Source organism: Petaurus breviceps, unplaced genomic scaffold (assembly GCF_028583685.1).
Source record: "Petaurus breviceps papuanus isolate PSGF00001 unplaced genomic scaffold, PetGlider_PUasm1.0 37, whole genome shotgun sequence".
Taxonomy (NCBI): Eukaryota; Metazoa; Chordata; class Mammalia; order Diprotodontia; family Petauridae; genus Petaurus; species Petaurus breviceps.
The window spans coordinates 20546431-20558098 of NW_027186296.1; the positions used below are offsets into that span (position 1 = coordinate 20546431).

Consider the following 11668-nt stretch of genomic DNA (forward strand, 5'->3'; position numbering starts at 1 on the left):
GGTGTATGTTACTCCCTCCATTGCTGAGGATTGTGCTTAGAAAGCCCTTTCTTCTCTTCAGCTTTCTCAGTAGGGTACTATGATAACTCATATAAATGGGGAATAGGGAAAGATCCCAAGGCTTAAGGAAATATAGCATAACAGATAAGAGTGCTGTACCTGGTGTCAGGTAGACTTGAGTTCAAATCCTACCTCTTAAACGAACTCTGACCTTGGGAAAAATCAGCCTCTCTGAGTTTCAGTTTCCTCATCTATAAAATGGAGATAGTAAAACCTGCCGGTACCCACTTAATAAGTTTGTTATACGCTTCAAGTGAGAGTACTTTATATGAATAAATATCAGTCAGTATTACTAAGAAGTTAAAAATATATCAGTCGTTGACTAAAAAGCACGCACTCCATCACCCCTCCCCCGCACATTCACTCGAAATGAAACAGTCCTGGGGTCTGCTGACTCTTCCCTTTCCCGCCCCTAGCCTGGTTGGAGCATGCGCCTCCAATTCTCACATCCTCCAAGCTGCCGAAGCTAAGTATGGACTACGCCCTAGGAAATTGATTGTAGTCTGGGGGAGTTCCGCCAGCTCCTGTTCCCAGAAACTTCAGCACCTTAAGGGGCGGACAGCGCTCCAGCAGCCCTTCCAAACAACTTCAGTATCTTGGAAAGCTCTTTCTTCTCTTCAGCGTCCCTGGCAGGTGCAGAACGGAACAAATACCCTCCTCTCAGGCTACTCTCCCTCCCTTTCCATTCCTTCTTCCTGTTTTTACTCCTCCTCTCCATTCATAACAAAAGCATTGCTACCAGTGCGGGTGGGTCTCTCTGCAGTTTTCTGTCCGCAACGCCAGTTGCCTGTAGACCCTACGCCAAGCAGTTTCCGCAGGATAAGAATGGGGCTTCTCCGGATGGGGACAATGATTCAGGTGTTGGCGCTTGTCCTCAGCCAAATTCATGCTTTCCCCAAACCAGAGAGCAGCCAAGGTAGGTGTACATCCGCCCTTTCCTTTTTGTTTTCAACTATGAGATAAAGCTTTTAAATAAAATCCTTGATTTTTAACTTTCTGTTCAGACCAAATCCGTGTATATTAGGCAGAAAATCAGAAAAAAATCTGTTTTGATATACACCTAAGTCTGAAATTTTATTCAAATATCCTAATTTAAAAGGAAAAAGTAACACACACACTATTGTTTGGTTTTGTTTTCTCCTTGTGCTGTAACGTTTTCCAGATATTTCATCCATGTCATGTTCAGGATAGAGCTCTTAATCTCTTAATTTTACCAATCCAATTATGCTTCTGTTATTTTAGAAAGGCTTTTAAGTCAAGTTTTTAAAATGTGTATTGGGTTCAGCGAAGAGGTATGACTCTAGGAAAATCCAGAAAACAGAGAATCTACAGGAAAAAATCTGCCAATTTTTATCATACAATTTGTTGCCACTAAAATCTTAAAGTGATGGCTTCCCTTCCTCCATAGATTTTATGAGCATTTAAAGTATTCTTTTTATGAGAGAAATCTAAAATGCTTTTGTTATCCACATTTGAGTTAAAATACATGTGACTCTTCAAAACACCATTAATTATATATAATGTGTCTGTTTATTCTAGACAAATCTCTTCACAACAGAGAACTAAGTGTAGAAAGGCCTTTGAAAGAACAGGTAGGTCAAATGAAAAACTATACACATTACTTTGTGGGTTTTTTTCTTTTTTATCATTATTTCTTATTATGCATTGTTATTATAGTAATTATAACAAAAGAAAGTTTAGAAACTAAGTAGCCCTTAGCACAAATTAAAAGGAGATTTCTTGATAACTGAAATTTATTTTTTGGCAATGTCTGGATATTGAATGATAGAAGCACACAGACTTGTACAGAAATAAGTGCCAAGGACATAATCTAGCATCTTCTGCATTATATGAACCCCATGTATAAAGGTGTGAACTTCCCAGAGATTTTTTTAAGTGTATAGTAGCATATGTATAAACAATGACTGGAACTTCCTTTTTGTTTACTTATTTTACAATTAGATTGCTGAAGCTCAAACAGATCAGATCTTGAAAACAGCCCCTCCAGGTAAATATATATATGTATGTATATGTGTGTGTAAATATATGTATATGTAATCTTTTAACTAATCTGAATCCTGATGATCTTAACCTAAAAGATAATATTATGCTGAACTTGGGGGGTTTTCTTCCAGAAAACAAGGCAGGGGAAAGAAATTATTCTTCTGATAACTTGAACCTGCTAAAGGCAATAGGAGAAAAAGAGAAAAGGGAGAAAGAAAGGAAATCAGTACAAAACTCACCACATAATAAGAAATTGGTCATGGAAGATGTAGACTCAACCAAGAATCACAAATTGGTGGATGACTATGATTCTACTAAAAGTGGACTAGAGAATAAATCTCAAGGTATTTAAAAATAAATTCTTTTCTTCCTATTTGCTTTACACCTTACTGAAATTTAACATGATTACAGGATTAAGAAAATTCCATATTTAAGAAAGACCCACTATATACTCGTAATCCTATAATGTTTAAACCAAAAAATGTGATAAAGTCACAATCACTGTTCAAGGCTACAAGCTATATATGTACAGCTCCAAGTTTGGATTTCCATGGCAAGCTTATTGATGCTTTGGGGAAAAGAAAACATTTGTAATAGACAGAGCTCTGAACTTTAGGAAGACCTGAGTTCAAATCCTGCCTCAGACACTTACTAGTTTATGACCCTGAACAAAATCACTTAACCTCTAAGTCTCAGTTTCCTCATCTGGAAAAGGGGAATAATACTAATAATAGCTAAATACTCATAATATATAATATTAATTTGTATTAATAATATTAATGTACCTGTGACATAAATTATATTATTAATAAATATTAATAATAAATACTAATAGCACCTACTCCACAGGGTTGTATCAAATGAAATAATGTGTAAAGTGTTTTGCAAATCTTAAAGCACTGTATAATTTTCCATTTGATTTAATTTCTCAATTGATTTCTCAATACAAATTAAAATTATAAAGTTAACATCAAAATTAATAATACAAAATATGGGAAATTTTACAATGAAAGAAAATGCCCAGTGTCCATCATTTCATGTTCTATTCTTTCTTCCAGTACTTTAAGTATGGTAATGGTACATATATGCCTAGAGGAAGGGATTTGTTCTTCTGTTCTCTGTATGGGTGACTAAGAATGCCTAATGTTCTTCTCTTGTGTCCTTATTCTGGTCCCTGACCACAGGAGAATTAAGCTCATTATTTCTAGTTTGTAAATCTATGACCCATTGCTGAAAGGCAGCTACTAATTAAATTTGCTTTTGAATAAAGCAACACAACTTGAAGGGTGGTCTAGATGAGGAAACTATATTTTGCTTTATCCTAAAAATTGATGGCTAATCCTGAAAATACAGGGTTTTTTTCAAATTTCCTTTCTTAATTTGTGATTTCAAGTACTGGACTTGGAGTCAGTAGAGTACAAATATGTCTACACATAACTGATTCAATCTTTTTGATGAAATTGACTGATTCAAGCAAAAGGTTGTTTGACTCAATTGACTAGTCGTTTTTAACCAGTTGTGTATGAATATTAGTCATACATTGCACACTGATTTGGCCACTGACTTGTTATGTAACTATGGACAATTTAATTTTAAATTAATTAGCACTTTCTAGATATATAGAAATAAGCTTAGTTTCAAATGATTTGCCACCTAGTATGATGACAATAGGAGGTAAATAGTTATGTCTATATGTATATATAATGTATATAAGTAAACTTCTGTATATATCTATAGCTATGTATATAATCTATATAATACATATAACCTGTATCTTTTTTTCTATTGATAGATATATTGTAGTTACAGAAATTTACAGTTGGAAAGGACTTTAAGGAGCCATTTAGTCCAAGCATATATGTGCGTTTATCTCTATCTCTAATCCTGGTTGTATTGGATTTTATATAGTCATATCTAGAATCATCTAAATGGGACCTGATTGGGGACAAGGAACAGTCATATACTAGGGAAAGCCTCTAACTCTTAGTAATATTTGAAGAGAATGAATTGTGAGAGTGATTCTGGTCCATTTCTACTGCTGGAGGAAGCAATGAATTTTTTTCAAAGATCTTATCTTGAAGAGGAAAAGTTATTACCCTGACCCCAAGACAATCAAAATTACTAAAAAGTGACTATAGGACCCTGGAAGACTTGGGAATATAGATATAGTAGCCAAATCCTTTTTCCATCAAGTCATCATGCAATATGTATTTGATAAAAGCTAAGAGGTAAATCTGATTTTTAATTTGAATCTTGTCTCCAACACGTTTTACCAATGTAACCTTAGCCAAGTCACAACATGATAGGGTTCTCAATTTCCTAAACTATGAGATAAAGGGGTTAAACTAAATGGCCTTTGAGTTCTCTTCTAGACCCTAAGTAATGATTTTTTAAATCTGATCTCTTACACTTGTCTCCTCTCTGCAACCATATAAGAGAAGGGAGAAATAGCCACTTTTGCACATATGGATGAATGATCCTCTATGTTGCTATTCTGCTCAAAGTTTTGGTCAGAATGTCAAAGGTGAAACCACATATAAGCAGCAGTTCTTCTCTTCACACACCTGTTTCAAGCATACTTTCTGGCAAGGACCATGCTAACAAAATTCTCCCAGTAGCTTTTGTTGCTGCTAATAAAAAGCTCAGGGGAATATTGAAATGGGAAGGAGAAAAGATGTTTTTCCCCCTCCGTGCATTGCTAGCATCCTCCCTATTGGGAGGGGAAGAAGTAAGCAAACTAAAAAACAAAAATAATCATCCTGCTGTCTCCAGCTATAGAAAACAACCTTTCTTCCATAGATCCTGAGGGACAGAGAAGAAAGAAAAATATTTTTTCCATTCCCTGATTAAATCTATGCAGCTTTTCTCTTCATATGTTTACAGCAAGTCTACAGATAGAACATTTGGGGTTAAGCAAGACAATTTGTGGACCTGTAAAAGAACTAAAAGGTATAGAGAACTTGGTGGAAGGAGAATCCCCACCAAAAAAAAAAATAGGAATACTTTAAATTGTCAGAAAGATATGGTAAGGGGCTAGCTAGATGGTGCCCTAGATAGAGCACTGGTCCTACAGTCAGGAAAGCCTGAGTTCAAATCCAGTTTTAGATACTTACTAGCTGTGTGACCCTGGGCAAGTCACTTAACCCCAATTGCCTCCACAACAACAAAAGATATGGTAAACCTGAGCCATACTGGGTTTATGAAAACAATTCAAAAGGCTTTTTCTTAGCTTTTTGTGGTCTATCCATTGCCCTGGTCCACAATGCTGAACTAAACCACAAAAATGAATCTAAATGATTGTACCTAGCTGCCTCCTGTACTTCTCACTCCATTATTTCTTCCTGTTTCTTTTGAAGCAGTATAAAGAAGTTGTTTTGCCAGAGGCTAAGGAGATCACTAGCTTTAGGGAATCCAGAAAGGGAACTGAGGGGGGAGTTTCCCTTTTGTTCCCCTAGAAGAAATGAATGTAAAGAGCAGAATCAGATTAATAATACTCCAGACTCCTAACCTTCTAAGAACATCATGAAAGGTATTTGGACAGAACTAGCCAGGGAGTAAATTACCTGAGGGTTTTTTAGTACCCTGGAACGGAAACTCCATTTCTTAGATTTCAGGCATAAAAACTGCTGCATGATATTAGCCTTAGGGTAACATAAATAGCCAAGTGTCTTATACGCTGGATGGACTTAGCGTGGCATAGAATGGAAATAAACGAATGATGCCTGGCACATCTCCAGGGAATCTGGTGCAATGCTTCATTGACAGCAACCCTCCCCTTGCTATTAGAGTTCTGTTTCCAGAGAATTGGCCCTAAAGAAATGCAGTCAGATTTTCCCCGGTAAATCCAAGAGAACATCTTTGCATTTCATGCTGCATAGATTTGCATATTAGGAGCTTAATGGGGTAGATTTAGAGCTGGGAGGGACCTTAGAGACCATCTCATTCAACATCATTTTATGGTTGAGAAAGCTTGAGGCCCAGAAAGGTAGTGATTTTCCCAAGGTCACGCAAGTAGGTAATGATAGAGGTAAAATTTGAACCTAGATCCTCCAACTGCAAAACCAGTGGAAATTTCTCCTACTTATGCAAAGCATTAACCTTATTGGTAAAGCCAGACCATCTAATGCAACCCCTTCATTTTACAGATAAGGAAACTAAGACCTAGAGAGGTAAAATTACTTGCTTACCATCATACATGTAGCAAATAGCTGAGCTAGGATGCAAACTCTAGTCCTCTTATAGGAACTGGTGATCCAGGGTTCTTTTCACTACTCCATGCTACATCTCTTATAGGCTTAGAGAGCTGCCTTGGGTAATAAGAGATTAAGTGACTTGCCAGTGGCCAAATAGCCAATTTGTGTTTGAATCAAAACTTGACAAATCAAAACACTGGTCTTTTCTAGCTCTAAGGTTGGTCCTCTATTTGCTATACTGCTGATCTCTACAGATTGTAAAAATATTCAACAAAAATAGATGATTAGCAAGTAACCCAATTATGCTTATTCTAGATGATCCAGATGGCCTTCATCAACTGGATGGAACTCCTTTAACTGCTGAAGACATTGTCCAGAAGATTGCCACCAGAATTTATGAGGAAAATGACCGAGGAGTATTTGATAAAATTGTTTCTAAACTTCTGAATCTTGGCTTGGTAAGTTAACTAAAGGCCTAACTTACTTGAAGTCAGCCACAACAGCAAGCCAAGCGGTTTTATTTTTTATCCCTTTCAATGGAGTAATAGCCTCCACTGTCACTGACTTATCTTCTTACAGGACTTTTTCCTTGCTAGGTTTACAAAATCCACTTGCTGAGCGCTTGTGTGGTCAATGAATGAAGGAAAGCCTCACCGTGTTTCTCCCTGGAAAGATTCTAAGAGTCCTTGCCAGAGGTGGAACCAGGGGCTTTAGAATTGTAAGATACCTTAGGGATGATCTAATCCAGTGGTGTTAAATTCAACTAGAAGCACTGTGAGTCATATATTGGCTTAGAAAAACAGAAAATAATATTATCTATGTTTTATTGCATTTTTACTTTTTAAAATTTCACTCTTTTTCTTTTGCTTTTTGGAGGGGGGAAGGCAGGGCAATTGGGGTTAAGTGACTTGCCCAAGGTCACACAGCTAGTAAGTGTTAAAGTGTTTGAGGGCGGATTTGAGCTCAGGTCTTCCTGACTCCAGGGCCTGGTGCTCTGCTTATTGCACCACCTAGCCACCCTCTTTAATTTCTCAATTACATTTTAATGTCTTTCAGTCCCCTTGGGAGTTTTGTGATTGCCTATAAATTTAACATCTCTTATCTAGTCCAACTCCCTCATTTTAAGATGAAGACACTGAAGCCCAGAAAAGTTTATGTGATCCTCACAAGGTCACATACATAGCAAATGCAATTTGAACTCAGGGTCTTGGTTTTTTGTTTTCACTCTAATTACAATGCTTTTTTATTCTTTTTCTAAAAAATAAATTTCTATTGATATTTTCTCTTTCATACATTACCAGAGTATGCCATATATTCCTCACTCTCCCTTCTGTTCTCTCAGAGAGCCATACCATATGACAAATAGTATTTTTGAAGAGAAAAAAAAAGTCAGTACAACTAATTGCTATATTGAAAAATTGCAAAAACGTGCATTGTGTAACACCTGTGGACCTCCTGCCTCCATGAAGGGCTAGGTTGGAACTGTCTTCCCATATCTCTTCATTTGAGTCTTACTAGCTCTGTATAATTTTTTATATTTACTTTTCATTTTGGGTATGTCATTCTTTCCATTTACATTTTAGTTACTATGCATGTTATTTTCTTATCTGTACTTACTTTACTCTGCATCAGTTCATATAGATCTTTCCATAGTTCTCTGTACTTGCCACAGACATAATTTCTTACAGCACAGTAACAGTGTGGCACTATATTTTTAATGATTTCAGTTCTCTAAAAGTGAATGGGATGGTTTCAGGCCCTCTTGAAACCATACTTCATCTTACATGGTCTAGTATTTACAAAATATGAACCACAGAAAGATGGAGAAACTGAGACCCAGAACTGATAAATAACTTCAACAAGGACACATAGAGACAGAGCCCAACTTCAAGAGCCAGTGCTCTTTCTACTGAATGTACCTAGAGCCTACATATTAATCTAACAGAAATTACATAGTGAATCCAAAAATGTGGTCCTTGTATCAAATGCAGTTTGAATTGCTTTTTTTTGTGGGGATCAGAGGTTATAGTTAACCACTATACTCTCTGATTCATCTTCATTGCATATGTTGACAGTTATAACATGTTGGAGCTGAAAATCTGGATGTAAGCAGATAGAATGGAGTTTCCTGTATACTATACATAACAGTTGTATGATTTTGCCATGCAAATTATTTTACCTCTAAGTGCCCTGGGTATTCTATAACTGTTGCAAATGTTGCTTAACTACTTGCAAGAACAGAGAGAATTTCGTTAATGAGAATTCCCTACAGCAGTGAAACCATAGGTTGAGAACCCCCCAAAAATATTTTAATGAAATGTTTTATGGTACATTTTATGAATAAAATTTATATGTTCATGGTTAGAAAGACAGGTCTCCACCATTTACTTCTCTGAGTCAAATTGGTGAAAATAAATAAAACATTTTAAAAATATCTTTTCTTTATAAATAAGGGTGAGGAAGGGAATAAACATTTATGTAATACCTACTGTGTGCCAAGAACTGTACTAAGCACTTTTGAAAATATTTTTTTATTTGATTCTTACAATAACTGAGCAAACATTCATTAAGTGACTTTCCCAGGGTCACACAGCTAGTAAGTATCTGAGGCTAGCTTTGAAATCAAGTTTTTCCTGACTCCGCACCCTGTGCTCTATCCTCTTTGCTACCTACCTGAAGGAGTGGAGGAAAGTAAAAACAAAGGATATGGCAAGGGAGATTGGTAAAGGACTTCAGTGCCAAACTTCAAATACTTCATTTTGTCAAAAGCTATATCTGCATTGGGATATTTGACATCATTGAAATATAGTCTGGAAGGCCAAAGGAATGACCTTCAATAGGAAGTGATGACTCACTAGGAAAACAGGGAGAGAATTCTCAAATGGAATCTATCACATGTCCTGAGTTCTATTTTATCTATGTTTTATACCTTACTAAGTGCATGATATATTTATGTTTAATATTCAACTCTAGCATCCTTTTGAAGGAGAAATTTACTCTGAGAATTAGCACAGCATTAGCATTATTTCAGGATTAGAATACCTTCTAATTATATAGGAATATGTAAGTGAAATAGCTGTAAAGTCAGTATCACCTGCAACTCCCTCCCGGTTCAATCAATCAATGAGCAAAGTATTTTTTAAGTCCCCTTCAAAGTATTCTAGTCCCTGCCCTCATGGAGCTTGCATTCTACAAGTTCACAGATTAGTAGGCACAAGATATATACAAAATAAACACAAAACAACCAGGGGAGGAGAGTACTAGCAAGTGGGAATGAAGATGCTCCCCCCCCCCACCGCCTTGAAGGAGGGAACATTTTACCCAAGGCTTAAAGGGAGCTAGGGGCTCCAAGCAGCAGAAATAAGGAGGGAAAGCATTCCAGGCATGGGGGATAGCCTGGGGAAAGACAGAAGTGGGAGATGAAATATTCTGTAGAGAAAAATAAAGCTGAGAAGTGGGACAAGGGAAGTGAAGGATCACATGTGTAGCTAGGGAATTAAATTAGTGGCACAGACAGATCTGTAGCAGGTCTAGTGAGTGGGATTTCTTTATAGAAAGCTTTGCTTTCCTACCCTTCTGTATGGTCTTAAGACAACATCTGACCCAACCAGAGGTGTTTAAATAGTGAAGTTAGATAAAGCTTAGACGTAGCAAAGAGAGGCATCTCTGCTTTGGTTTTAATTGGAGTTAGAGCCCCCTGAAATATCAGCATCTTCTAGAGTTAGAGGATGGTCCAATTCAGAATAGAAACCCAAAGCTAATATTGTGACAATTTCAGAACAGATTTCTAGTGTTAAATGATGGAAAGTCCATCTGGGATAATGGCAAAGACAACATACTTGAAGTCAGGAGAGAACTGAGTTTGAATCCCACCTTTGATAGTCACTAGCAATATGATTATAGAGAAATCACCTGATCTCTCAGGGCCTCAATCTCCTCATCTCATAAAATGGGATTAATACTTTAGTGTCTATACCATCAGACAGCAAGGTGATGCAGTGGATAGAGTGTGGGGCCTGGAGTCAGGAAGATTCATCTTCTAGAGTTTAAATCTGGCCTCAGATACCTTCTTTCTTTTCTGCATGACCCTGGGAAAATCACTTAACCCTATTTGCCTCAGTTCCTCCCGTTAAATTAGCTAGAGGAGGAAATAGCAAACTGCTCTAGTGTCTTTGTCAAGAAAACCCCAAATGGGATCATAATCAGACATGTCTGAACAACAACAATCTATACCACAGAATGATTGTGAAGAACAAATAAAATAATTTATGTAAATTGCTATACAGGCCATTGTAACCCAGCTTCTTTCCCCTATGTTGTCTTGAAAGGTATGTCTACCTATGGGATAGCTGATAGGGATTTTTCTGCACAAGTTACACTTTGGAACAACTCCTGAGAGAAGAAAAGTTTCTTGAGTATAACGTTTCCACTAGTCATGCGACCTAAGATAAATTATTGCTAACTGCTAGGGTTTTTTTTTTTCTCCTTAGTCCTCTGAAAGGGCTGATTGAGAAGGAGAATAAGAGGCGAGATACAGGAAATCTGGTCTTCCCTTTCCACACAAAAAGGGAAGAATAGAACCTACTATAAAAAAATCCTTTACTTACAGTGGTGACCAGGTTATTTAATCTACTTCATGGAAGATTTCTACAATTTTTCCTAATAGCTTTTGCTATGGTTCTCCTTTTATGACTCCTACAGGGTAATCATAGTCCCTAGAGCAAGAGGATAAAAGGCTCTTTCCCTGCTTCCTGATGCATTCGGGTTTATGCCTTGTCCTAGTGACACTGCTGCAAAACCAAAGCTTTTAGAGCTACTAAAAATCGGTATGCAGAAAAACCAGCTCAGAGGGGAAGGATAAGAGCATACAAAATCAAATGGATTTAGATATAATTTCTTGAGCAGAGTTCCCTCTGGCTCTGTCCCCTCTCTGTCCTAGGCCTCTTGCCCAAAGAGATTTGGAAAACATGAAGGTGGGGGTTTGCTAGCAGAGTAATTCTGCTCTATTTCAGGAAGTGATCTTCTCTCCTTTCTTCAAAAATCTGTAGAGGGCTTTACTCCAACTCTTTGTGGGGATCAAGCTTATTATTTGCTGCAATCTTGATTCAGCCATTTCCTTATTAGAATAACAGATTTAGAAATAGAAGGGTCTAAATAGGCCATCTGATCCACTCCATTTCATTTTACAAATGAGGAGAGCGAGGCCCCAGAGAGGTTAAGTGACTTGAGTAAGCAGCAAAAGTAGGATTTGAACCCATGTCTTTTGATTTCTAGTCCATTGATCTTTGCATGGTAACATACTGCCTCCTACCACCAAGCCCATGATTAATCTCTCTAGACTCTAGTTTACTCATCTGTAAAACAATAGTGTTGTACTAGGTGACTTCTAAGACCCTTCTTATCACTAAATC

The 11668-nt window shown here is 37.1% G+C and overlaps 1 protein-coding gene across 2 annotated transcripts in view; it reads left to right on the plus strand.

Annotated features, from left to right (window-relative positions):
• Window positions 1-429: 429 nt before the first annotated feature.
• Window positions 430-11668, plus strand: part of SCG3 (secretogranin III) — a 46918-nt gene continuing 35679 nt past the window's right edge. Inside the window, exons 1-5 of one of the 2 annotated variants that reach the window (XM_069098055.1) lie at window positions 430-976; window positions 1600-1652; window positions 2023-2068; window positions 2196-2408; window positions 6573-6715. In XM_069098055.1, the coding sequence (XP_068954156.1) occupies window positions 430-976; window positions 1600-1652; window positions 2023-2068; window positions 2196-2408; window positions 6573-6715 (1002 nt within the window). The remainder of the gene's footprint in view (window positions 977-1599; window positions 1653-2022; window positions 2069-2195; window positions 2409-6572; window positions 6716-11668) is intronic. The other variant, XM_069098056.1, reaches the window with a different exon arrangement.